Source organism: Chrysemys picta, unplaced genomic scaffold, assembly GCF_011386835.1.
Source record: "Chrysemys picta bellii isolate R12L10 unplaced genomic scaffold, ASM1138683v2 scaf115, whole genome shotgun sequence".
NCBI classification, from domain to species: domain Eukaryota; kingdom Metazoa; phylum Chordata; order Testudines; family Emydidae; genus Chrysemys; species Chrysemys picta.
Genome location: NW_027052822.1, coordinates 22,873 through 48,645, shown reverse-complemented (window position 1 = coordinate 48,645; position 25,773 = coordinate 22,873). Strand labels below are relative to the sequence as shown.

Genomic DNA, 25,773 nt, shown 5'->3' with positions numbered 1-25,773 from the left:
TTTTTATTAATAAATCTAAGATTTAGTTAATAAGGATTGGCTGTAAACGATTTAGTTAATAAGGATTGGCTGTAAACATGTATTTGGATGAGATCTGAAATATTCATTGACCTGATAGGCAATGTGTCTCATCCCTTGGATTGGTAGAACTTTAACTACAGTGAATAAGATTGTTAGTAATCTCTCACTATTCAAGATTTGGCAGTCTGGATGGGAGCCAAAGGCTGCATTGCTTAAAGGAAATAGCTTTTGTCTTTTCGGTAACCAGCGTGGTATTACAGACGCTGTTTTACTGGCTTGGTGAATCTAAGTATAGAATAGTATCAGGGGGTAGCCATGTTAGTCTGTATCTACAAAAACAACAAGGAGTCTGGTGGCACCTTAAAGACTAACAGATTTATTTGGGCATAAGCTTTCATGGGTAAAAACCTCACTTCTTCGGATGCATAGAGTGAAAGTTACAGATGCAGGCATTATATACTGACACATGGAGAGCAGGGAGTTACTTCGCAAGTGGAGAACCAGTGTTGACAGGGCCAAGTCAATCAGGTGAATGTAGTCCACTCCCAATAATAGATGAGGAGGTGTCAATTCCAGGAGAGGAAAAGCTGCTTCTGTAATGAGCCAGCCACTCCCAGTCCCTATTCAAGCCCAGATTAATGGTGTTAAATTTGCAAATGAATTTTAGTTCTGCTGTTTCTCTTTGAAGTCTGTTTCGTAAGTTTTTTTGTTCAATGATAGTGACTTTTAAATCTGTAATAGAATGATCAGGGAGACTGAAGTGTTCACTTACTGGCTTATGTATGTTACCATTCCTGATGTCCGATTTGTGTCTATTTATTCTTTTGCGGAGGGACTGTCCAGTTTGGCCAATGTACATGGCAGAGGGGCATTGCTGGCACATGATGGCATATATAATATTAGTGGCTGTGCAGGTGAATGAGCCCTTGATGGTGTGGCTAATGTGGTTGGGTCCTCTGATGATGTCGCCAGAGTAGATGTGGGGACAGAGTAGGCAATGAGGTTTGCTATAGGGATTGGTTCCTGGGTTGGTGTTTCTGTGGTGTGGTGTGTAGTTGCTGGTGAGTATTTGCTTCAGGTTGGGGGGTTGTCTGTACACAAGGACTGGCCTGCCTCCCAAGGTCTGTGAGAGTGAGGGATCATTTTCCAGATAGGTTGTAGATCGTGGATAATGTGCTGGAGAGGTTTTAGCTGGGGGCTGTATGTGATGGCCAGTGGTGTTCTGTTATTGTCCTTGTTGGGCCTGTCCTGTAGTAGGTGATTTCTGGGTACCTGTCTTGCTCTGTCAATCAGTTTCCTCACTTCCCCAGGTGGGTATTGTAGTTTTACAAATGCTTGATAAAGATCTTGTAGGTGTTTGTCTGTGTCTGAGGGGTTGGAGCAAATTCGGTTGTATCTTAGGGCTTGGCTGTAGACAATGGATCGTGTGATGTGTCTTGGATGGAAGCTGGAGGCATGTAGGTATGTATAGCGGTCAGTAGGTTTCCGGTATAGGGTGATGTTTATGTGACCATCACTTATTTGCACTCAGTATCCAGAAAGTGGATCATTACAGAAGCAGCTTTTCCTCTCCTGGAATTGACACCTCCTCATCTATTATTGGGAGTGGACTACATCCACCCTGATCGAATTGGCCCTGTCAACACTGGTTCTCCACTTGCGAAGTAACTCCCTGCTCTCCATGTGTCAGTATATAATGCCTGCATCTGTAACTTTCACTCTATGCATCCGAAGAAGTGAGGTTTTTACCCATGAAAGCTTATGCCCAAATAAATCTGTTAGTCTTTAAGGTGCCACCAGACTCCTTGTTGTTTAAGTATAGAATAAACTGCCAGTTGTGGGGATTGTCTGCCCTATTCCTTGCAGTTTGCCCTGAATAAGTATTCTCAGTGTGGCCCCTCTCGGCACCACGGTCACAGATGGATTTCCTCACGAAAACTCAGTAACTGGCTTGGTGGCTTTTATCCAGATTCCTGGCAGGGCTCCTCTTGACCATATGGCTGGGAGTACTGAGAGCAAGAAGAGCCTTTTGCACCAGACAGCTGGTACATTCTGATGGTAACAGCAGGTGCTGTTTTATGTAACAGGACTTGACAAATCCCATTACAACCCCTCGTTGGTCATCTGACAATGAACCTTTTGACTCAGATGTCCATCCTGACAGGGATCCTGCTGCTGATTAACCGCAATTTCTGTCTCTTCCTCCTCAGGAAACGTGTGGGGTGTTCAGTAGGACCTGTGCAATAAGCTACAGTTCATATCGGAATGTCTTCCCCATCTGGATACTGGGCCACTTTTCATGCCTTCCCCCAGGGAGTTCACTTGCCGGTCAGCTAATGCCGGGATCATCAGAACGCGAATAAGAGCATGGACCGTACCAAGGCACTGCATAAGAGCTGCTGCCTGGATAAAAATGCATGTGACATGCTCTTGGCTATAGAACAATGTAATTGAAGACTGACCTAGGCCTTAAAACACATATTGCAGTGTTTTCCTGTACTTTATTTTATTACCAAAAGTTTGTTGTTTGGCGTGTGTGATGTTGCATTGCATAATGCTTTATAGAAATATGCTTATGAGTGTAAATATGACATAACTGGAATATGTTTTATGCTAGATATGCCATGTAACATATCTTTGTAAAGGTTATGATCTACTGAATATATTCATCCTATTTGTATGCATGTATCATTTTTATATCTGAAGTTATGAGCAGTGGCTCTATGCTTGTTTAAAGTGTTTGCTGTTGGAAGCACATGAGGCAGATTTGGTCAACATAGTGTGAGGGGTTATTCAAGTAACTGGGAATACTTAACTAACAATGGACTTCGGGAGACACCAGTCCACATCTGAGCTTTCCTGGGAACATTCAAACTAACGTGTAAACAATGACGTCGGCCTGCAAAAAGCAGAATCATCCACAGACATGTGACTTGCCCAGGTGGCTACAGACTCCATCTTGTTGCTGTGATCTTGCACAGGAGAACAAAGGGGTTTCCGCCACGAGAGAGAATATAAAAACCCCTGGAAACCACTCCATTTTGTCTTCAGCTGGCTCAAAAGATAGTCTCTCCAACCCAAAGAGATGCCTGAAAGAAACTGTAACAAAGGACAGTAACTACGGGGATGTGAGTGATTGCTGGACCCAGACTAGGAAGGAGTCTAGTCTGTCAAAGAAGCTTATTGGAACATCTCTGAGGGTGAGATTTACCTGCATTTAGTTTCCCACTGTATTAGGCTTAGTCTTGCGTGTTTTTGTTTTATTTTGCTTGGTCATTTACTTTGTTCTGTCTGTTATTACTTGGAACCACTTAAATCCTACTTTTTATATTTAATAAAATCACTTTTTCCTTATTAATTAACCCAGAACAAGTAATTAATACCTGGGGGAGCAAACAGCTGTGCATATCTCTCTATCAGTGTTATAGAGGGTGAACAATTTATGAGTTTACCCTATATAAGCTTTATACAGAGTAAAATGGATTTATTTGGGGTTTGGACCCCATGGGGAACTGGGTATCTGGGTGCTGGAGACAGGAGCACTTCTTAAGCTGTTTTCAGTTAAGCCTGCAGCTTTTGGAAACATGGTTCAGACCTGGGTCTGTTTTTGCAGCAGGCTAGTCTGTCTGGCTCAACAAGACAGGGTACCGAAGTCCCAAGCTGCCTGGGAAAATGGGCTCAGAGGTAGTCTCAGCACATCAGGTGGCAGTCCCCAGGGTGTTTCTGTGACCCAACCTGTCACAGCGTGTGCTTCCTAATTATTTCTACACTGATTGTTATTAATGCAACTTATGAAAAGCAGCAGCTCTCTCTGCATCTGACACGCACTAAATATACTATCAAATGGTTATCACTGTGGTCATCATTGTCTTATTGGTACCTGTGCTTCCTGGCTGTGTGTTGTATCCATCTGTGTTTTCTGTCTTACCCTGCAACCCCAATACCTACGTGGGCCTAGGACCAGGCCCTGCAGCCTGGGGAGTTGCTGGCCTAGGGCTTCCCAGCCCCCAAGGCCATTCCCCAGCCCTGCCTCACTCTAGGTGCCCCGTGAGCTCCCTGCAGCCAGGCCTGTCTCTCTCTCCTGTCAGAGGGAGACTCCTCAGCTTCTGCCTGCCCTGGCCTTCTTATCAGGCTGAGTGGCTCCGTTTGGGGCGTGGCCCCAGCTGCAGCCACTTCCCAAATCAGCCGGGGTTTTACCCCCTTACACAGCCCCAGCCCCTTCTTAACCTTCTTTTTGTTAAGCTAAATAGATTGAGGTCCTTGAGTCGATGACTATAAGGCATGTTTTATAATCCTTTAATCAGTCTTGTGACTCTTCTCTGGACACTCTCCAATTTATCAACATCCTTCTTAAATTGTGCACCCCAGAACGGGACACAGCATTCCAGCAGTGATTGCACCAGTGCCAAATACAGAGATAAAATAACCTCTCTGCTCCTACTTGCGATTCCCCTATTTAGGCATCTGGTCACCCTATTTCTGTATGCATTTCCCCAGGTTTTTTTGTAAAAATCAAAATTGAACTGCCCCAGAAATTCTGTCATGTGGAATCATCGTGAAACTCGCATGGCTCCAACCCTGCCGATGAATCTTTAGATCCACTGCACAGACTTCTGCCACTTGAGCTAATGGAGTAAGTGATGGCAGAGGCAGTAGGTTGTCATCCTATATGTGATATATCAGCTCTATAGGGGTGTTGCTGGCCCAGAGGGCCCCGAGGGGGCAACAGGGTTCGTTGCCCGGTGTGCGTCGCACCAATAGACACACCAGGGTGGAGAAGCAAACCAAGTTTATTCGAGATCTCGAAAAGGCACTCAGGAGACCAGCATGTCTCAAATCATAAGCGCAGCAAATACAAGCAAGTTTTCCCTTTTATATTCCAAGCTGTTTTCAGTAAGCCTTTTGTTCTGGTTTCTTCCTACCCCTCCCTCCGCGACAACAGTTACAGCAGGCAGTACATTAGAAAAGTTCCCATTCGCATGCTTATCTTCGACCTTGCAAGCTCTACGCACTAGGCCTTTCCCTCCCCCTTTCCCCGCATTATCACAAAAAGTTCTGCTAGTGTGAGCGAAACTGCAGCTGTCTGCTAGAAAAAGCTGACCATTACATATTCTGCTTCAGCATTAAGCTGTGAGCATGTAGGTAGGTGAAAGTTCACAAGATGGAGTTACTGTGGCTCACTTAGACCCAGAGCAGGGGAGTTTCATCGGCACTTATGGCCTTCCACTCCCCCGAGTTACCTGGTAGCTATGTCTAGTGACGTCAACAATTCCCTCCTTTGAGAACACTCAACAAACCTTTGGCAGAGTTTTCTCATACTCTAAAGACAACATGCGATTAAGTTCCATGCAATTGGGATCATCAATGAGAGAGTATAAAGGAACTTCTGGGGAATGGGAGGTACAAATCTTATGTATGAGCACTTTACAGCAAGCTAGCAAAAGGAAAAGAACAAAACATATCACAACACCTGTGAGCAAGATGTGAACAATGCCTCCCCCTAGTCCTCCTAGACCAGGTAACCAGCCCCAAAGGGAATCAAAAATAGTGGGTTCTCCCTTCCTGGGCCTTCCACTGGTTCAAGACCTGTTCAGCTGACAAGATGTGCATGTTAATATCCTGTGAAAACTCTGGGACATAGGTACAACATTCTTCTCCAATAAGGGCACAGACCCCGCCCCGTGAGGCTAACACATAATCTAGGGCCTGGCGGTTTTGTAGAGACAGCAATCGAAGCTGGTACAGCTCAGAGCTTATGCCTTTTTCTATGGTTAGGGTATCATTGGCAAACTGAGTGAGAAATTTAGAAAGTCTTCTGTAGAGTTGGGCTAGCCGTCCCACCCCATAAGTAGGGAGGAATATCATTCCAAACCTGTCTTCTTCTCCGATGGGTTCAATGGTAGCTCTCAAGAATCGATAGTACCGAGGGTGACCTGAGGGAGCCTGGGATAGAACACGGAGGGGAGGAGCGAGATAGCCTTTGTAACAGCTACCATGCCAAGCATGAGGAAGCCATTTGTAGGCACTATTACCACAAATCCAGAATGCTTCACCATAACTAGCCTTTCCATTGTTACCTTGTAGGTCCCGTAGGGTGGCTTGTGGGGAAAGGGCAAAGAATGCAGTGCCAGTTTGCCAACTGGTGGCATTTAGTACAGGAATAGTGAGACTTATACCAGGACTAATATAAAATTTACACCTACTAATGCCTGCAAACCAGATATGATTACTTGTACTGGCTTGCTGATAACATATGAGACCAGTGGGTGGAGGGCGTAGACGAATAGGCTGTGGCTTAAGAGTGCTACTATAGTGGGAATCCCAGGAGCCATTGTGTAGGCCATAAGGAGCTTCTGCTGTACAGTTGGATCCCAACTTAAATTGTCAGAGGTGCTGCTGCTGGTAACCATCCACCTTTGACAAAAGTCTGACCAATTTTGGGGAACTACTCTCCAGAGCAATCCAGCCGAATGGTGGGGAGACTGGGCACATATCCAACAGTGGGAGAGATTGAACTCATGGGCAAAGGCAATTTTCAGGGCCTCATAGGTATTGGTAGCCATGTCTGTAGGGATAGCTCCCCATCCTGCATGCGAGGTGGGTGAAACAGTAGGTAACAGAAGGATTGCTTCTGTGACAAAAAGGAATGTTGTGAGAGACCCTAAACCTGAATCTATATTGTGATTACAACAACCCCAATGCCCAGAAGATAAGAATCAGCGACACTAAACAAATCAAGAAATTAAAGGACCAGGACCATAGGCTAGGTCGGCCTACTGTGAATAGACAGAACCAATGCTCAGGGTTCTCGCGGGGAGTGCGCTGTGGCTGTTCAGAGAGATCACCAGGCATTCCCAGTGACCCTTACTGTCTTTTGAATAACAGCTTAAGTCCCAAATCGTCACTGGCAGTCTTCTCTGCAGGCTGGACAGTTCACTGTTCAGGAGTGGGTACTGCTTTCAGTCGAGAGTGATGAATCCAGTTCTTGTGCCCTTCGACCTTTGCTGCCGTGTGGGAGACCAGCAGGACGGTGTGGGGTCCCTTCCACTTCTCTTGGAGAGGTTCGTCCTTCCAGGTCCGAACGAGAACGGAGTCACCAGGCTGTAAGGAGTGGACAGGGGCATCCAGCAGAAGAGGCTGTGAATCTTTGGTGTATCTGTGAAGAGAAGAAAGAACAGCAGACAGAGAGCACATGTACTGAGACAAGAAACCACACCCCATTTCCCACTCTCCTGCCAGAACCGGTGTACCGTTCAGAGGCCATGCCCTTCCAAATATAATCTCGAAGGGACTAAGCCCTAACCTGCCCTTGGGGAGAGCGCGAATATGGAGTAACACAAGGGGCAAAGCATCAGGCCACCTACGAAAGGCCTCCTGACAGACCTTTGAGAGGTGTCGCTTAAGTGTCTGATTTGTGCGTTCCACTACTCCACTGGCTTGTGGTCGCAAGGGTGTGTGGAGCTTCCAGAGGATTTGCAAGGCACTTGATATCTTTTGAACAACTTGAGATGTGAAGTGTGTTCCGTTATCAGATTCCATCCACTGGGGGAGTCCGAAGTGAGGAATGATCTCCTTGACAAACGTAAGAGCCACCGTTTTGGCAGTGTTGTTACGACATGGGAAGGCTTCGGGACATCCGCTGAATCGATCCACCAAGACAAGGAGGTACCTGTACCCTTGGGTCCTGGGAAACTCAGTAAAGTCTATTTGCCACACCAATCCTGGGCCTGGGGTAGGTTCCAGAGTGGCTGGCAATACTGCTACTCCTGGTCGAGGTTATTCTTTTGGCAGATTAAACATTCAGCCTGTATCTGTGGTGCTAGGGGTTTAAGTCCAGAGGTTAGAAAATATTTATTCATAAGCTGGATAAGAGCCTCTCTGCCTGAGTGGGTGGTTTGATGCAGTTTCTGCAACACTGGTCGGATCAGGCCCATGGGCAGGAGGATTTTTCCCTCTGTGGAATAAAGCCATCCCTCCTTTTCCTGGAGACCGAGCCTGTCAGCCAGGTTTCTGTCCTCTTGGGAGTACTGAGGGGCTGCAAGCTCACCTACTGATGGGATGAGGGCATGCATTTGGGCATTCTCCTCTGGTGGTGATTTCAGGGTAGCAGCACGCTTGGCTTCCCTGTCTGCTCTGGCATTGCCCTTGGTTACATCTTGATCTTCCTTTTGATGGGCTCTGCAATGCACCACTGCTACTGCTGAGGGGAGTTGTACTGCCTCTAACAGCCGGAGAATTTGAGACCCAAGCGTAACCAGGGAACCTTGGGCTGTTAGCATTCCCCTTTGCTTCCACAGACCAGCGTGAGCATGCAATACCCCAAAAGCATACGTTGAGTCAGTAAAGATATTAACCCGTTTGTCTTTTGCCAGCTCGAGTGCACGAGTCAGGGCCACTAGTTCAGCAAGCTGGGCAGATGTCCCAGCAGGGAAACTTTCAGCTTCCACGGTATCATGAAGGGTCACAATAGCATAACCCGCCCTCCTTTGCCCATCTACAACGGCACTACTGCCATCCGTATACCATTCCAAGTCAGCATTTGGGAGTGGCTGATCTTTTAAATCTGGGCAGCTGGAGTAGTGGGCATCTATGATTTCCAGACAGTCATGTTCCTGCTTTTCTGTCTCTGGTAGCAGTGTAGCTGGATTAAGGGAGGGACAGGTTTGCAGGGTAACTTCAGGATTCTCTAACAGTTTTGCCTGATACCGAGCAACCCGAGCCTGTGTGAGCCAGAGACCACCCTTAGTGTCCAGCAGGGCTCGGACCATATGGGGAATATACACTTGCACAGTTCCTCCCAGTGTCAGTTTTTCAGCTTCCCCAAGCACTAAGGCAGTGGCTGCGACCGCCCTCAAGCATGCTGGTCACCCCTTTGAAACTTGATCCAGTTGTTTAGAGAACTATGCCACGGGACGTTTCCAGGTGCCTAATAACTGAGTAAGCACTCCCAGGGCTATCCCTTTCCTTTCATGCACATACAGTTGGAACGACTTAGAGAGATCCGGCAGACCCAGGGCTGGGGCTTCCATCAGCTTCCTTTTCAAGATTTTAAATGCCCTGTCCGCTTCTGGGACCAGTGAAAGGGGTCATGATCCGCTCCCTTAACACATTCATACAGAGGTTTAGCCCACAGTCCAAACTCTTTGAGACAAGGGATTAGACCCATGGCAGCAATTAGCAAGTCATCTACATATTGCAGGAGCAGGGCTCTGTCTGAATTATTCCACTCCTCCAAGTCTCTGGTCAGAGCCTGGCCGAACAGAGTGGGGGAATTTTTAAATCCCTGGGCCAATACTGTCCAGCAAAGCTGCTTTTTAACCCTTCTGTTGTCCTCCTTATGCCTTGCAGTATTTTGCAGATCTCATAGTTGCTTGGGCACATTCAGGCCCCCCTTTTCTTGATTGTCAGCCAAGTCTTAGCTGTGAACAATGTCCTTGGATGGGGCCAGCATCTTATCTTTGGACTGAGCTTGCTAGCTATATTTTCCAGTTAACTCGTTCTGTTCTTTTTCCTTCTCCCTTTCTTGACTTTTAACCTCCAAAGGAACCTTCCACTCTTCACTCATACACCTTTTCCCAACAATGAACACATACACATTGCCTTTATACACCCTTCCAGTAACATAACTTCTATACAGAGCTTTGGAGCAACAAACCAGGACAAGCACACCCACTTCTGAGGATTCTACTCGGTACAACCTCTGGTGTCCAATAGCTTTCCTTTTTAAAACCTTAAATGCCTTCTCTGTGCCTCCTCCTTAGCCTTGGCTATAACCTAATTCCGCTCCACCTCAGACAACAAGGTTCTCATCAGTATATTGCAATCATCCCAGTCAGGCTTATGGCTTGCTAGACACCCTTCAAAGATTGAAATAAACCGATTTGGATTCGTTGAGAATTCCCCTGCTTCTGCCTTAAAGGCAGCTAGGTGCACTGGGTTAAAAGGCACATGAGAATACACTGGCACAATCTGGGCTGCACGATCCTGTGTTCCTGGACGGGCTACCACATTCTCAGTAATCAACGGATACAATCCCACCGAGGGGGTACTCTCTAGAGCCTGTGGGAGTGCTGGAGCCGAAGGGGACACCGATTCTGCCATTACAACTGTAGGAGGGTGCTGGGGATTAGCAGCAGGTACTACCGAGTCTGTCGGAGTCAGATGGCACTTGTGCAAAATATCAGGCCTATTTCTTAACAGCATAACCGTATACGCATAGAGATGTTCATTCCATTTACCTGTTCGCCGGGAACATTGCTGGGGTGGTGTCAGGGCTGGTCTGCAGAGGCATTCTGGCTGTTATGTGCATTCTGTCTTGGCTTCACTGGAGAAGTGTCTTTCCCGTCTCTAGGAGGAGGGTCTGTGATCAGAGGCCTTGGTGAAAGGGAAAGAAATCATGGTAGAAACGTACGCCTGCACTGCCACCTCTCCGCCATTGTCTAGGCAGGTTTCCCTATTCCAGCGGAGGTGAGGGGGACCCAGAGGAGCACTAGGAAACGAGGGAGAATGTTCAAAACTGGCTCATTTTCTGTGTCTCGCCTTCAACCTATTAAACAAAATCCCTGAAATCCCACCAGCCCCCAAGCTGGCCCCTGGGAGGGAAACACTCTGATTTCATAAGCAAATCAAGCCCCGCTTCATCGGCATTTCTGGGGTGACTTTAGCTCCGGCAGTGCCGCCGTACTGAATCACACAGCAACGCAACGGTGGGTGTTCGAAGTACTCGGCGTTGGCGTCATTCTGCCCCCCCTTGCCTTGACGAGAGCACTTGCCTATGGCTTCAGCGGGGACAGGCTAGGCCATGGCTGAGTGCTTCTGAAGCTCCCCCGCAGCATCCAGAGCTTGGCCTGGTGCTCCCTTACATGTGGGAAACGGCTCAGAGCTATGCTGAGAGCTGGAGCTGCAGTGCCGTGGAGGCCAGCACGTGGCGTGACCAGAGCCCTCCTTCACCATGGGGAGACCACTAGAGTGAGGGGCTGGGAGCATTTTGTTCCCTTTTCCCAGCAGCATGGCCCAGGGCGGTTGCTTTTCAGTTAGTTTGCTCAGTTAGCTCTAACCCCCTGGGTAGGTTTGCCCCAATAAAACCAGTCTCGGTTGATTGCACGAGCGCTCGGCCATGTCTGACTTCCCTGCTCTCTGTATGTGGCAGGCACGTGGAAGACAAATGGACGGTGTTTGGCACAGCGCTCAACTACACGTCCCTGAGGATCCTGGGGGTTGGGCCCGATGACCCGGACCTCGTGAGGGCTCGGATCAACCTCCACAGCAAAGGTCAGCATGTGGCTGGAGCTCTCTGGCATCCTGTCCTCCCCCCAGCAGCCATGGGGCTGGGACTGTTGAGAAGGGCTTGCCCAGCTCCGAAGGGGTGAGTGGTAGGCGAGGGGACATGCGGCCAGAGTGGCATGAGCCTTTGCAATGGCTTGTCCTTGGCTGTATGGCAGCATGTGCAGTTCGCACGTTAGTTTCTGCCCTGCCGCCCTTAGCTTCTCCCAGCGTGGCCTGGCTGTCGCAGCACGTGTGGCATGTCACAGCCCATGCTGCATCCTGCTGTGCCAGCACCCTGCCGCGCTTACCTTCTGGGGTGACGGTGAAACCTCAGCTCCTTCACTGGTTGCAAACGCTTCCCAGGTGTCGTTTCTGAATGGCTGTGTCTGTCGGTGTGTAGTGCCCGTTGTGTGCCCGCCGCACCGGCTTGCCGCTCTCCAGGGTCCCTGGCCTGCCACACGACCAGACCAGACCAGGATTCAGGAGCCTCTGTTCATGCCCTGTCACATGGCAGGGTCCGTGTCCCTGGCCCCCGTGGCTGCAGTCAGAGCCCAGATCTGTGTCTGTCTCTCCAGGGGGTGCTGTGGGAATCCCGTCCTGGGGGAAGTTTTGGCTGGCCGTCTCGAACGTTTACAGCTGGGAGGGAATGAACATGCTGTTCCCTGAGCTGTGGTAGGTGCTATTCTGTATCTGCAGAGTGTATTGATTTTCAGTCCCAAGCCACAGCCCTGTCCCCTCGCAGCAGCACCCAGCAGAGAGCCTGACGCCGAACACCAGGAACCTGAGAGTAATCCCCGGCCTGCACCAGTCCCCCATTCTCCCACTCAGCCTGGGCCAGGAGGCTTCGGGCACGGAAACCAGGCACCATTCCTGGCACGGGGCGTGGGCTGATGCGGGAGGGATGTTCTGTTGATGACCTTCCCTCCCCCATCCAAGCTCGGCCCACCTGCTCGACCTCCAGCCTTCCTGCCCTCTCTGCCAGCCTCCAGACCCACACGTTGCGCTTTCCCCAAGTCCCTCCCTCCTGGGGCTGAACCTGTCCTGGGTCCTGACACAGTTCCTCCCCATTTGGCATGCCACGGCTGTCCCTCTCCTGGAGCTGGGCGTGCCGCAGACTCCCCCAGCCCTCAGGGACAGCTGGTGCCTGAGCTGGCCGTGGGGCCAGGAGCAGGGGGCAGTGTGAAGCGAGGGAGTTCAGGCAGCTGGCTGATTACAGGGAAACTAGTGGCAGCATTGCCCACTGGCATGTTCCCCGCTGGAGAGGCTGTTTATTCCCTGCGCCTCCCTCCGCACCCCGTTAACACGAACCACAGGGAATCAGATGCAGTCTGTTGGCAGAGGCCCTGTCCAGGATAACAGCCTTGCTGGGTTGCTGGGAGAGCCCAGAACGCTGTCCTCGGGCGGGAGGAGACAGTCTCCTGGCTCCAAACGAGGGCTCCAGCTTCTCTTCCACGTCCCCCACACCCAAGGAGCACAGAGCAGCGATCGCCTGGGGTCGGTGCGTTGTCCTGTAGGGCTGCTCTAACGCTGAGGCAGCGGCTATCCTGGGCCCCGGGTGTCTCCTGGGCACATTACCCCTCTGACTGCCCACACCCCTGTCCTTAACTGTGCCGTGTCCCTGCGGCTCCCCACTCCCCATCCCGCACACTGCTGACAACGTCCCTCTGTTGTGTGACAGGCTGCTCCCGGCGTGGATGCCAGCCCACCCCTCCACGCTGTGGTGTCACTGCCGCCAGGTGTACCTGCCGATGAGCTACTGCTATGCCACGCGCCTGACTGCCGAGGAGGATGAGCTTGTCCAGAGCCTCAGACAGGTAAATGAACTCCCTGAGCACCCTCCCCACTCCTCACCCTGTGTAACGGTGGCCTGGAGACCCTTCCCACCATGGCCCAGCTGTGGCTAGTTGCATGGACCCGAATCTCCTCATTGGGCGCAAATCCCAGGGGCTGCAGCCCCTGGCAGTGCTTTGGTGGAGATCCCTGTGGGCTCGTTGTGATGTGATCCCCACATCAGCCCCTTGTTCCCCTGTCCCACCAGAGCTTCTGGGGCTTCCCCTTGCCTGGGCACTAACTGCGACGGCCCTGAGCCATGTCTCAGCAGCCCCGTGTCTGACACCTCTGTCCCTCATCTCTGTTACCAAAGAGGAGCACAGGGGGGGGAATCTCCCCTCATTCTCTGTGGTGAATCATAGAATATGAAGGGACCTCAGGAGGTCATCTAGTCCAACCCCCTGCTCAAAGCAGGACCAATCCCCTGACAGATTTTTGCCCCGATCCCTAAATGACCCCCTCAAGGATTGAACTCACAACCCTGGGTTTAGGAGGCCAGTGCTCAAACCACTGAGCTATCCCTCCCCCCTGAAGACTTTAGCAACCCTGCTGCTCAGTGTCTCGTCCTCTCTGGTTGTTCCACTCACCCTCTGCTGATCTAGCAGGGCCAGCGACTCTCACCAGCTTTCTGGTTCTCCGAGACTTACAGAAGTTCCTATTTGCTGCTGGCCATTCTGGTTCCCTCTGAGCCTCCTTACGCCTTCCCTGTCACAGCTGATGCTTCTGTACGTTGACGTAGTGTGGGCTGCATTTCTGCTCCTTCAGGGGGATGTTGCTTGAGTGAGCCACGTGGTCCTTCCATGCTTTCCCTTTCGCTTAGGGCTGAGGTACGACTGGCCCGTGCTGAGGTACGACTGGCCCGGGCTGGGTTGGGCCCCTCGATGTCGGTATGGGGCCACTGGCATATTACCTCTGTGCAGCATCCCAGCTCTCATTAGCAGATGGAAAGGCTCTGCCTTCATAGGTGCAGTAGTAACAGGAGCTGCATGGAACCGATGCCCCGCTGTCTGTGTGATGACCCAGAGCTCGATTCATCACATCAAGGGACCGGTAGATCATCTAGTCAGGCTCCTGTGTAACGCAGGCCAGAGAATGTCACCCAGTTACTCTGGACTGAGCCCAGCGACGTGTCTGGCTGCAGTACAGTGTGCCCTCCAGAAAAGCAGCCGGTCGGGAGCTGAAGACATCGAGAGATGGAGAGTCTGCTAGTTCCCTTGGCAGCACATTCCGGTGGTTGATCACCCTCATTGTTCACTGTTCGGGCCTTATAGCTTCAGCCACTGGTTCTTGTTCTGCCTTTCTCCGCCCTTCGGTACCTGGTATCTTCTCCCTGTGAAGGTTCTTCTACCAGTCACCTGCCAGTCTTATTTCTGATACTCAGTGGTGAGGACAGTCACGGGGGGCCCGGGAGTGCCCACCTTAAACAGTCCGTGTAGGTGCCGCATTAATGCTCTTCCATTGCTGGTAACCTTGGCTGATGGGAGAGGTGGAGGGAACCCTATGGGGCAGGAATTGGGGTGGGCTTTGGGGAAGGAAGGAGAGAGCTGGGAGGGCAAGGTAGGAAGGAAAGCCAAGGGCAGAGTGTCTGGGGTCGTGCAGGGAGCAGGCTTTCCCTGTCAATGCCACGGCAAGGTACTTGCCACACACTTGTTCACAATGCCTATGGCCTGCACTTTCCAAAGGGAGGAGTGATTTTTGGGAGGCCCCGTCGGCCCCCCCGGAGGGGTCTGATTTGAGAGCTCTGAGCCCTGCCCTTTGCGAATCAGACTTGGTGTCTTAGGCTGGGCACCTGACACTCCTAGGCCTGAAGGGGAGTTACGCCTTAGGGGCTGTCTTCTCCCTGCCCACTGGGCTCCGGGAGCCCTGCTGTGAATTGGAGCGGGGTGGAGTCCTGCACACAGGCCTCCAGCCAGAATTAAGCCCTCCCTACTGCATGAGCATGCTCCAGCTTGCTCCCCCCATTCTGGCCTGTGTGGGCCCTGGAGCCCCCCCCTTCGGGCTGTGTGCCCCCCCAGGCCGCATGGGGCCCCGGTGCCCCCCTCAGGTGCTCTGGCACTATCTGAAGGTGCTTTCTCCTCTTGTTAACTCTCCTTAGCAAAGGGTGCTGGGAGCAGCTCCCACGTGGGACCTGTCCCGGTGGCTGGTGTGGAGCCACAGAGCGGGCCAGGCAGCGCTGCCCTCCGTCCCCGGTGCTGCCCTGCGTGCTCTGTGCTGTACTGCCGCTGGCTGCCAACGCCACCAGCCTGACACTTGCAGCTGTCTCATGGGTCTGCTCCCATGACGTGCTAGTGAGCGGATGGCTAATCTCCCGCCTGCTCCCTGCCAGGAGCTGTACGTCCAGGACTACTCCAGCATTGACTGGCCGGCCCAGAGGAATAACGTGGCTGCCAGCGATCTCTACACCCCGCACAGCTGCTCACACTCGCCAATGGTGAGTAGGCCACTGGCTGGGCCTGGCCAGGGCAGGGCGGGGGATAGTTGATGTGCAGGTTGTTTTCTGACCCCACTGACGTGAGTCGCTGGCGGAGTTGAGAGCTGCCCCATAGCCTCACATCCAACCCCAATGCAGCCCCCAAGCTTCCTGTCAGCCTTGCCCTGCCCGTGGGATCTCAGAGTGGCCAGGGACCAGAAGCTGGCAAGACTGTACATTACTAACCCGGGAGGGAATGCTTGTGCCTGACAAAGCAGTGCCCACCTGGCCTCAGCATGGTGCCACAGTTACTGCCCTGCCCAGTGGGCATGAGGGCAATCTGTGTGCGGCATTGGCTCGCTCACTTCGGCCACGAGCCAGCAGCAGCCACCTGGGTCCAGCACGTAGGAAAGGCGCTGGGCTCTGTGCTGATTGCCGCTGGAGGAGGCTGAACCCAGGCCCATCCTGACTGTCTGGTGCCATTGGTGCCGAATCAGGGCTCATAGAACAACTCCAAACACTCTGTCTCTGAGGTGTCTGCGGAGGCTGAGTCCAGCGTGGGCTGTGTGCTGGGGCACTGAGTGAATCTTAATACCTCGGGTTCTGTCCCCCACTCAGCAGCTTCCTACCTTCCCTCTGGTCCTGTCTCGGGCTGAGCAGAGGTGAAACAACCAGGGTTCAGTCCAGGTGTGGAGCGTTCTGGGGCTGTGTCCCTGGGGCTCTCGCCCTGCTCCCCCCAGAGCCCTGGCCAGCTGGGGAAGGGATGGGGGGAGCTCTCTGGGGCTCGGGGCCAGGCCCTGCTCGCACAGGAGTTGGAACCAGGCAGCTGGTAAGAGTTTCCTTATTGTGTCTCTCTTGTTCCCGTCTCAGCCATCCTGAACGTGTACGAAGCCCATCACAGCGCCCGGCTGAGGCAGCGAGCCATCGCGGAGCTGTACGACCACATCAAGGCTGAAGACAGATTCACCAAGGCCATCAGCATTGGCCCGGTAGGCTGCTCGTTACCGTTCCCAACGAATCAACGGAGCTGGCTCCAATTCCTGCCCAGGTGCGGGAGAGACCGGCCTGGGACTCCCCAGCTCTGCACAGATGCCCTGCTGCTGGCACGTAACCATAGCAACCAGCAATCCAGGCAGGCTCAGGGCCTGCTGTGCTGGGCGCTGCACACAGGAGAGTTCATGGCGGATGACAAGGGCATGAGCAGGCTGGCGGGAGAGGAGAGCGTGAGCAACCGCTTGGACATTGTACAGTGGCAGTGGAGGCTGGGCGTGCCAGATGCCCCCCTCTGCAGAGTCTTTGCTGGGGACAGCTGGGGGGTGTGGAGTCAGCTGGTGGAAGGCCGTGGCTGGAGAGTGATCTCCTGCCCTGTGATGGGGAATGGACATGGGGATGCCAAGGGGTCCGTTCTGTGACCAGAGCCCCATGTAGACGTGCTCGCTCGCCTGTAGACACCCCCCAGCCTGGGGTTTGCTCTGGAGCTGGTCACGAGGTCAGGTCATGCGGTGCAGGCCCAAGCCGAACACCACTGCGCTCTGCAGGGGAGTGACGCCTTCTCTCTCGGCAGATTTCCAAGACCATTAACATGCTGGTTGGCTGGTACGTGGATGGGGATGTTGGGGTCCACTAGGCATAGCTACCAGGTAACTCGGGAGAGTGGAAGGCCAAAAGTGCCGATGAAGCTCTTTTGCTCTGGGCCTATCTGAACCCCCAAACCCCATCTTGGGAACTCTCACCTACTTCTCTGCTAACTGTTTACATGCTCTGAAGTAGGCTGAAGCAGAAATGTAATGTCAGCTTTTTAGCAGATGGCTGCAGTTTCACTCACACTAGCAGAAATAATAGAGATAAGAAGCGGGGTAGTTAGTTTGCAGGCGTCTAATCCAAGGTCGCAAAGACTGAGAAAGTTTTCTCACAAGCTTATGTAGAGTTTATTGTAACAGTTGTCTGGAAGGGAGGGGTAAGGAGGAACAGCCAGACAAAGAGATGTATGCAAACAGTTTGGAGTATAAAAGGTAAAATTTGTTTGTATTTGTTGCACTGGATTTGAGACATGCCGGTCTCCTAGTGCCATTTCAGAGCTCTGAAATAAACTTGGCTTGCTTTCTCCCCTCGGTGTCTTTATTGGTGCCAAGCACACCGGGTGACGGACCATTGTTGTCCCCTCGAGCCCTTTAGGGCGGGCAACAGGGAGAGCTCTCCAGCCTTCCAGGAGCATGTCTCCAGGATCCCTGATTACCTCTGGTAAGGCCAGGCCCATGAACCTCCCTAGCCCTGGAGACAGCGCAGGGCTCAGCTAGAGAGAGCCCTGCGCGGGAGTCCCCAGGCCCTAGCAGGGAACCTGCTGCCCAGACCTGCCATGGGGGACCCCGCTCTGCCCCCAGGGCCACCACGCTGCGTAGGCCCCACGAGCAGGGAGCTCTGTGCAGGGGACATGCGAACGGGGGGGTCTTGCACTGATCAGCAGCCAGCTCCAGAAACTGGCTCTTTATTAGTGAGTCCTACTCGCTCCAGTTCTCCCAGTCAGGCTGGGAAGGGGCAGGCCAGGGCCCCCGGGGAACCTGCTGCAAGGCTGCCCCTGAAGCTCAGTACTCTGTGCCCCAGCAGCAGTGTTAGACGCCTGGGGGCTGCGGGAGGTTGGGGACAGCACCACGCTCCCCAGGCTGCTGCAGTGATGTGCTCTCTCTCCACGCAGGCTGGGACTCGACGGCATGAAGATGCAGGTAAGGCGCTGTGGCCCTGGCAGTGACCGCAGGGACCCTGGGCACCCTCTCGCTGCTGCTGAGGCAGCTCGCAGGGCTGGGCAGGGACCCCTCACCCGGGGACTGAGCGCATACTGCAAAGGGGGTCTCACCAGGCTGCTCTGCCTCGGGGGATCTGCCACCCCTGCAATGTCTCCCTTTGCTGCCGGGCTGTTAATAGTCATAGGACCAGCCCTGGCCCAGCTGTGCGGCTCACAGCAGCAGCTTCTCCCGTCCCTGCTCCTCCTCCTGGCTGAGGGTAGAAGGGGTTGGTATCAGGAGCAGTGTGTGTCCATGCTCTCGGGCAGCTGCTTCCCCTGCACCTCTGGGGGATGCTCTGCACCCGCCATCCCGTGCCCAGCCCCTTCGCTCCGGCCTTCCGCCCCTGCCACACACGCATTGCCCCTGGGGTGGAGCCTAGGGGAGGAGTCCCGTCCTGTCCAGTCTCTGCTGTGCGGTTCTGGCCCTACGTTAGTGGACAGCCCCTCTGCTACCTGCGCTGGGGGCTAGAACCGAGCACTAACGGCTGCTTGGCCCCTGCTGAGTGTCCAGCAAGGAAAGGGGCTGCGTGCTGCTCCCCCATGCCCTGGCCACGCAGGCCTGCTTCTCTGTCCCACTTCCTGCAGCTCAGTGTCTTCAGCTGCTAATGAAGAAGTGCGCTGTAGGGGCCGCGGGCTAGCCCTTCTGAAGGCCTGATTGAAATGAATGCTTGAAATGATTCCTCCCAGACCCCAGTGGATGTTTGTCCCTCTCTCAGCATTGCCACACAAATCTCCACATTGTACCTCTTTACTCAAGAGAGGCTAAGAACTGGGATAGCTGGGGGGCTGCAGGTCAGGAGTGAGGGGCATGGACAGGGCTGTGTGGGGAGCCCAGGGCTGGGACAACATAGGGTTACCATATGTCCGTTTTTTCCTGGACATGTCTGGCTTTTTGGTAATCAAACCCCTGTCCGGGGGGAATTGCCAAAAAGCCGAACATGTCCGGGAAAATACCGGCCGGGCACTTCCTCTCCCGCGGCTGCTCTGCTCCTCCCCTGACTCTTCGGCTCTGTTTAAGAGCCGAGCTGCCCGAGCGCTACCGGCTTCGGGCAGCCCCCTTGCCTCCGGACCCCAGCCGCTGGCCGGGCACTTCCCCTCCCGGGCTCCAGCTGCTCTGCTCCGGTGGTGCAGGGTCTGGAGACAAGGGGGCTGCCCGAAGCCAGTAGCGCTCGGGCAGCTCGGCTCTTAAACAGAGCCGAAGAGTCAGGGGAGGAGCAGAGCAGCCGGAGCCCGGGAGGCGAAGTGCCCGGCCGGGGGCGCAGGGTCCGGAGGCAAGGGGGCTGCCCGAAGCCCGAACGCTACCGGCTTCACGGTTTGCCGGGCAGCCTCCAGACCCTGTGCCCCCGGCTGGGCGCTTCCCCTCCCGGGCTCCAGCTGCGCTGGGGAAGCGCCAGCCGGGGGCGCAGGGTCTGGATGCTGCCCAGCAAACCGTGAAGCCGGTAGCGCTTGGGCAGCCCTTTTCGCGTGGCTGGGAGGGAGGAGGGAGAGTTAGGGTGGGGACTTTGGGGAAGGAGCGGGGAAGGGGCAGAGTTGGGGCGGGGAAGGAGTGGAGTTGGGGCAGAGATGGGGTGGGGAAAGGGGCGGGGCCAGGGCCCCGTGGAGTGTCCTCTTTTTTTATTTTTTAAATATGGTAACCCTAGGACAACAGGGGGGCTGCAGGTCTGGAGTGAGGGGCATGGACAGGGCTGCGTGGGGAGCCCAGGGCTGGGACAACAGGGGGGCTGCAGGTCAGGATTGAAGGGCACCAGCATCCAGGCTGGAAACAGTCGGAGGGCCAGGCAGGCTGCGGGGCAGGGAGCCCACCAGGACTGTGGAAGCAGGCGCTGGAGGTTAAAACAAGCCCACTGACGACTTCCATTTAGTTTTGCTGTGAGCGCTGCTGTTTGCTAGACAGAGGCAGCAGCCGCCCTGCATAATGCCAGATAAGCTCATCTGGGCTGAACAATGAGGCGCCCGTGCATCTGGAAGGGCAGGTGCGATTTGCCTGCACAGCCCTCCCCAAGCAGGGAAACCTCTACCCTCCCCAGGGCTGGTTCAGCTTTTAAAAGCTCGATGCATTTCTTGGCCCTCCAGCTGCTGCCCAGTTCTCCTCTCTCTCACCGGCCCCTCCCCCATCTAAAATAAATATTTAAAGACATCACAAGGAAAGAACGTTTCCTGCCTCCATCAATAAAGCAGACCCCCACCCCCAGCTTTCCAACACTGACAGCCCCCCCCCCCCTGCCCTGGCTGCTTCCTCACGTCTCGCTGCTTTCGTGCCTGCTGTTCCCATCTAGTAATGCAGGGGAAGCCACCTGGGAACCCCCGGGCCAGGCCCCTGCAATCCCATGCCACCCCAGCTGGCTCTCAGGTGGGGCTGCCCGCAAAAGCGACATCCTCGGGGCATGTTCCGGAACTGGGAGTGACGCTAACTGACCCCACTCGGGGCTAATGGAGTTTTCCACCCAAAGGTGGGTGGGGTGCGTGGACAGGGAGGCAGGGATTTGCAGCCCTCCTCTCTGCCAGATGGGGAGTGGGATCACAGACCCGCCTGTGCTCTGGGTACAGCCGGCGAGCCTTGAACTCAACGGGCCTGATCCTGATCCCACGTACACTGACTTTACCCCCATGTAAACTCACTTCAGTGGGGCTACTCCTCGTTTACACCAGCTGGAGATCAGAATCAGGCCCAATGCACCTATTGTGGGGTTGAGAAGGAAAGAAAAACACAGAGAGAGAGAGAGAGAAAACCCCATGCAATCCAGTTATGGCTAGACAGATTAGTAGGAAAGAAAACATCAAATATACAGAATCCAGCCCCAGAGTAAAGACTGGCCCCCACTTTTGAAAGGAAAGAACCAAACAGTGCATTCAGATTTGGACTCTCTGCACTTTCTCCCTGCCCGGGTGGATGCACCCACCAGCTGGGCACAGGCAGCCCTGCTCCAAGCACAGATGAGCTCTGGGATGATGATAAGGAAGGAGCTGGCGCCCAGCTGTTGGGGTGGAGCTGGGCGTCTCTCTTGGAGTGGTCCAGTGGCTACCACTCCTGGATGCTGCTACAGGCACTGGAGCCTGCATCTCGCCAAGCAGCAAAGCAAAGTGGGCCCTCCCAAGGGGTGAGAGCGAGCCAGCACGTGGGAGTCAGACAGGACACACAGACAAAGAGGGAGCCTGCAGCTGCACACACCCAGTGACGGGGAGCCACTCTGCATGGGGGGGGGTGTTCATCCGGTTCTGGGGCTGGAGAAACCCAGCCCTGGGGAACCTAGGTCCTGCAGGATAGCTCCATTGGGAAGGGACTTGCAGAAGGGAGAAGTAGAACTCCATATAAAAACACAAATGACACAAACAGTACACTGATAGAATTACAGAATCCCCTTCCCCAGAAGAGTAACCCGAATAAATGAGCATACCCCAAAGTAATGAGCACATCTTGTAACAAGACCCAATCCACCCAGTCCTAATTGCAATCCATTCATAGTCAGCCATGTCAAGCAATGATCCCCAGCCCTACATCTCCAGGGGACTGTGTATGGACATGCACTGCTGTCCTCTGTTGCACAAATCACATCAGACCAGATTAAGTATCTATTAGATTTTATTGTTTTCCTCTGAATAGCGGAGGAGCTGCTCCTTTCCCTCCTCAAGGGCTGCATTTCCGGAGCTCAGGGTCATGGGCCCCATTTCCAACTGCCACAGGTAAGTGGGTGGCTAACGAGTGTGATGCCGCCTGCGTATCCATCCATGGAGCATTATGAATGGATCTGCAGAGCAGTGGGTTCGAGAGGAACTTGATTAATGGCAGGAAAATGCCAAACAGTCTAAAAACAATAAAACTGATAAACCCTGGGATGAAATGTAGCAAAAGCCATTCCTATCCGCTCCGGGGTTCTGTCGGGATATTCAGAGGACCAGAAAATGTAAGTGGGTGATTTAAATTGTCTGCAGTTAATTTAACTTCATAGTTAATCCATGGACCACAAATCTTCAATTACTGGAAGAAACTCTTCCACTCAAGGGAGAAAAGTGAATGACGCGGGTGGAACTGAGACTGGATTGATTATAGCCTGATCAGGCGTATGTGTGACTTGGGTTTGAGGGCAACAGTCCTGAGGTTCGTTCTCATCATAAAAAATACCAGGCAGTTCGGCAAGATGATCTGTCCCCTGCGCAGGTCTAGAGTCGCCAAGGGTGCTGCAGAGCCGAGCAGAGCTGGATGCAGCAGCAGAGCTAAGCGGAGAGGGGCAGAGCAGAGGGCAGTTGCACATCAGGACTGAGAGTTGTGTGTTCAAGCCCATCACCCTCCAGGTGCATTGTTTGGACTGGACTAGCAGGGGCGTGGCAGGCCACGGAGGATGGGTGATGCCTTGACACAGAGCTGTGTTGATGGTGCCCGCTGGATGCTAGGGAGATGGTGGAATTTGTGGGCCCCTTCTGTTAGTGGGCATGCTGGCAGGGTGGGATTCAGTAGTATGGAAAACGGAAGTAGTATAAGGACCCTACCACCAATCAAACTGTATCATCTCCCCTTGGCCCCTTAAACCCCACCCCTTGACCCCTTAAGCCCCGACCACCTGTCACCTGAAGTCCCACCCAAGGCGGACACATGACCGGAAGCAAAGTGTGTCATGTGACCCCTCTAAGAACTCCTCCCACTTCCCTCTACCAATCAGGAGGGGTTTCAGCCACATAGGACTGCCCCGAGAGCAGATTTGACCAATCGGGGGTGTCCTGGGGCGGGGTGACCTGTCTGGAAGTGGATAATGTGACCTCTCTAAGAACTCTTCCCACCGCCCTCTACCAATCGTGATGGGTTTCAGTCGCATAGGACCGCCCCGAGAGCAGATTTGACCAATCGGGGGTGTTCCAGGGTGGGGTGACCCGCCCAGAAGAGGGTCGTGTGACCCCTTTAAAAACTCCTCCCAGCGCCCTCTGCCAATCAGAGTGCAGCACCATCACCCCATAAGCCCCAGCGCCGGGGCAGAAGAGGCCATCTTTTACCAAGAACGCGTGCTTTAGAAATCGTGGAAACATGGACTCCTTCACCACCCCCGTGAGAAATTTGGACTTTGTTTTAGCCCCAAGGGCCTTTGACCATCCGTGAAGAAAGCGCTACATCAGCGACAGTTCTGAGGAGGAGGAGGGAGCGAGCGAGGGGGGCCCTTTGGCCCAGCCATTGATGGATACGCCGGAACCCGAAACCCAACTGCTTGTGAGACACCCCGATGAGCGTGGTGACCTCTTGTCGTCCACCCCCATGGAGGAGGAAGGCGAACACAGCTCGGGGGAGTCACCGGAGGACAAGGTGAATGGAAAAGACGTCACTCAGGTAAATGAATGATTAAGAAGTGACAGTTGATGATGGGGTGTAATGGGGTTAGGAACCAGCGGGTTGTGTAAATCTAAAAACAAGCAGTGGGGTGCTTACTTTCTTTTCTGAAAATCTCTCAACAGCTCGACGATGCCTTTCTATAGGCCTTTGAGAACTTACACATCGGTAGCCCCGTGGGAGTAAATAGACATAAGCAAAAACAGCTGATGCATGATATGAGACACAGATATCAAGACGAAAATCTGGAAAAGGACAAAATGGAAGAATGAACCAGCTCAGACTTCCTTATGGAGTCCATTTTTACAGGCGGCTGTAAAAGGTCGTGTTAAACCAGGCGATTAATAAAACGTATTTATTGAAATGTGTCAATATGAATGTATCCCCTTTCATATTTGTGTTAGTAAAAGACGGTGCCAATAAAAGTCATGTCTAGGCAGCTCTGTTAAAGAAAATATATTACACCCCCAGGAAAGTTGGGAGCTTGAGCGCTATTTCGGAGATGGCCGCTGCTAAATCGTCAGAGGCCGAACATAGTGTTGCCCTCCTTTGCTGCGGGGACGATTTGCTAAGTAATTTTAAAAGGACCAGGTTTCTCTTTACACAGCTAGACATGATTTCGGTCAGCAACCCCAGCTGCTACAAAGGGGCCTGCCAATAGTTCATCTCTTTTTATACCAGGCTGTTGTTCTTTTCAAAGTATAAACCACTAGCCAGTCTGGAGGGAAAACACCAGTTCTTAGTCTATAAGCTTCTGGTGTGGAAGCATTTAAATCCACCACCAGGTAGCCATAAGGTCTTTTGGTAGCATCCTCAAAAGCTTCTAGAAAGAATTCAGCTTTGCAGGGGTACATTTGCCGAGCGAGCGTAGCGATTTGTAATTTATCCCTGGGGTTTTTGCATTTAGATTAATCGTGTGACTCTTTTCCCCCTGACAAAATACCTTTTGAACTATAAACATAATGCTCAGGTTTCTGTGATGCACATACTTGGTAAAACCTTTCTCGATTTCACAAGCAGAGTTCATCAGATCGTCTATGATAATCATATTTACTTGATTGGTAGGAAACAAACGGTCATCGTCAAAAGCATCAGGCAGCCCCTCCACAAAATTGATAAAGGGATATTTACAGAGCAGTTCTTTATACAGAGGTTGCCAACAACTGTAACACCACACAATATTCTCAAGCATAACAGATAGTGTTTGTTTGGCATTATCCTACACATTTTTTATAAAGTAACTTTTCCCGCAGTTGCTAGGCCCCGCGAGAATTGCAGAAAAGAGGTGTTTCCACCTCGTATCCATTTCTAAAAGCCGTAGGGCAGGGTTTTAAACCCTTCTTCTAGGACCCTCTTGTTGTAAACGACTATCAAGTGAGTTTAGGACCCTGCAGTGGTGAGCAGCAGCTGGGCGGGGGGGTTGGGAATCCCAGTGGGGCCTGATTCTGGCAGTTAGGTGCCTAAACCATCAGTTAGGCACTTAAGCCCTTTGGTGAATCTGGCCCCAAGAGGCACCCTGAGTGATCAGTTCTAGGCACATCTTTTCCTTCAGTAACTGTCTAATGATGAAGTACGCATCGTAACCTTTGGAATTGTGAGCTAGGAACGTGTAGTCCTGGAACTCTTTGCCAATAAAGGTCTCAACAAACATAGAAAGACACTTGTTGCCCTTAAATTCCCAGGATTTTCCCGGCTTTAGGGACATAACAAAAATGTAATTGGGCGTGTGCAACCCAGTCTCCTGTGTGCATTCAAAATCATAAAAAAGATACTTTTCTGATGATTTGGGCTTTCTAAGGCTGTCCATAAAACACAGGTGACTGTCTACATCACCAGCGATCAAACCCTGACACTGCTTACACCGCCTCCCTTTACACCTGTGCCGCTTGTCCACATAAGACTGACACTTATCACACAAAGTTTTAGACAGGCATTCGACTTGTTTTTTCGATGCACAGTCGACGTGTCCGTCTAAACACTTTTTGGATCGACAATACAGTCTACAGCTAGGACACCTCAGCTGCACGCCCATGCTGTCCAAGCACGTTACACTCAAACAGAGGCAGCAACGATACCTGCAAGAGTGGTCGTGACTGTACTCCATGTGGCAAAACTCACAATAATTTTTCACACCAAACAACTTTTTCACATCCAGAA

General features: G+C 52.7%; 1 protein-coding gene and 1 long non-coding RNA gene across 3 annotated transcripts; one reads left to right on the top strand and one right to left on the bottom strand.

Annotated features, from left to right (window-relative positions):
• Nucleotides 1-4,793: 4,793 nt before the first annotated feature.
• LOC135978097 (uncharacterized) lies at nt 4,794-12,281 on the bottom strand. 2 transcript variants are annotated; one of them, XR_010595521.1, is made up of 3 exons: nt 11,595-12,281; nt 10,260-10,395; nt 4,794-7,177 (listed from the first exon to the last, which is right to left on the bottom strand). It is a non-coding gene; the product is annotated as an uncharacterized LOC135978097 (long non-coding RNA). The 2 variants fall into 2 exon arrangements; XR_010595520.1 differs by having other exon boundaries at nt 10,260-12,281.
• On the top strand, nt 11,927-16,940 carry LOC135978096 (lanosterol synthase-like). Its single transcript, XM_065579145.1, has 4 exons — nt 11,927-11,958; nt 12,965-13,100; nt 15,443-15,547; nt 16,397-16,940. The coding sequence occupies exons 1-4, from the start codon at nt 11,933-11,935 to the stop codon at nt 16,403-16,405; spliced, it is 276 nt and encodes a 91-aa protein (XP_065435217.1). The 5' UTR covers nt 11,927-11,932; the 3' UTR covers nt 16,406-16,940.
• The last annotated feature ends 8,833 nt before the right edge of the window (nt 16,941-25,773 follow it).

Excerpts from the sequence above, each read along its gene's own strand:
- LOC135978096 (XM_065579145.1), top strand. The coding sequence starts at position 11,933 with ATGAACATGCTGTTCCCTGAGCTGTG. Across the intron at positions 11,959-12,964 it reads ATGCTGTTCCCTGAGCTGTG|GCTGCTCCCGGCGTGGATGC; the intron begins GTAGGTGCTATT and ends GTTGTGTGACAG. Across the intron at positions 13,101-15,442 it reads TTGTCCAGAGCCTCAGACAG|GAGCTGTACGTCCAGGACTA; the intron begins GTAAATGAACTC and ends GCTCCCTGCCAG.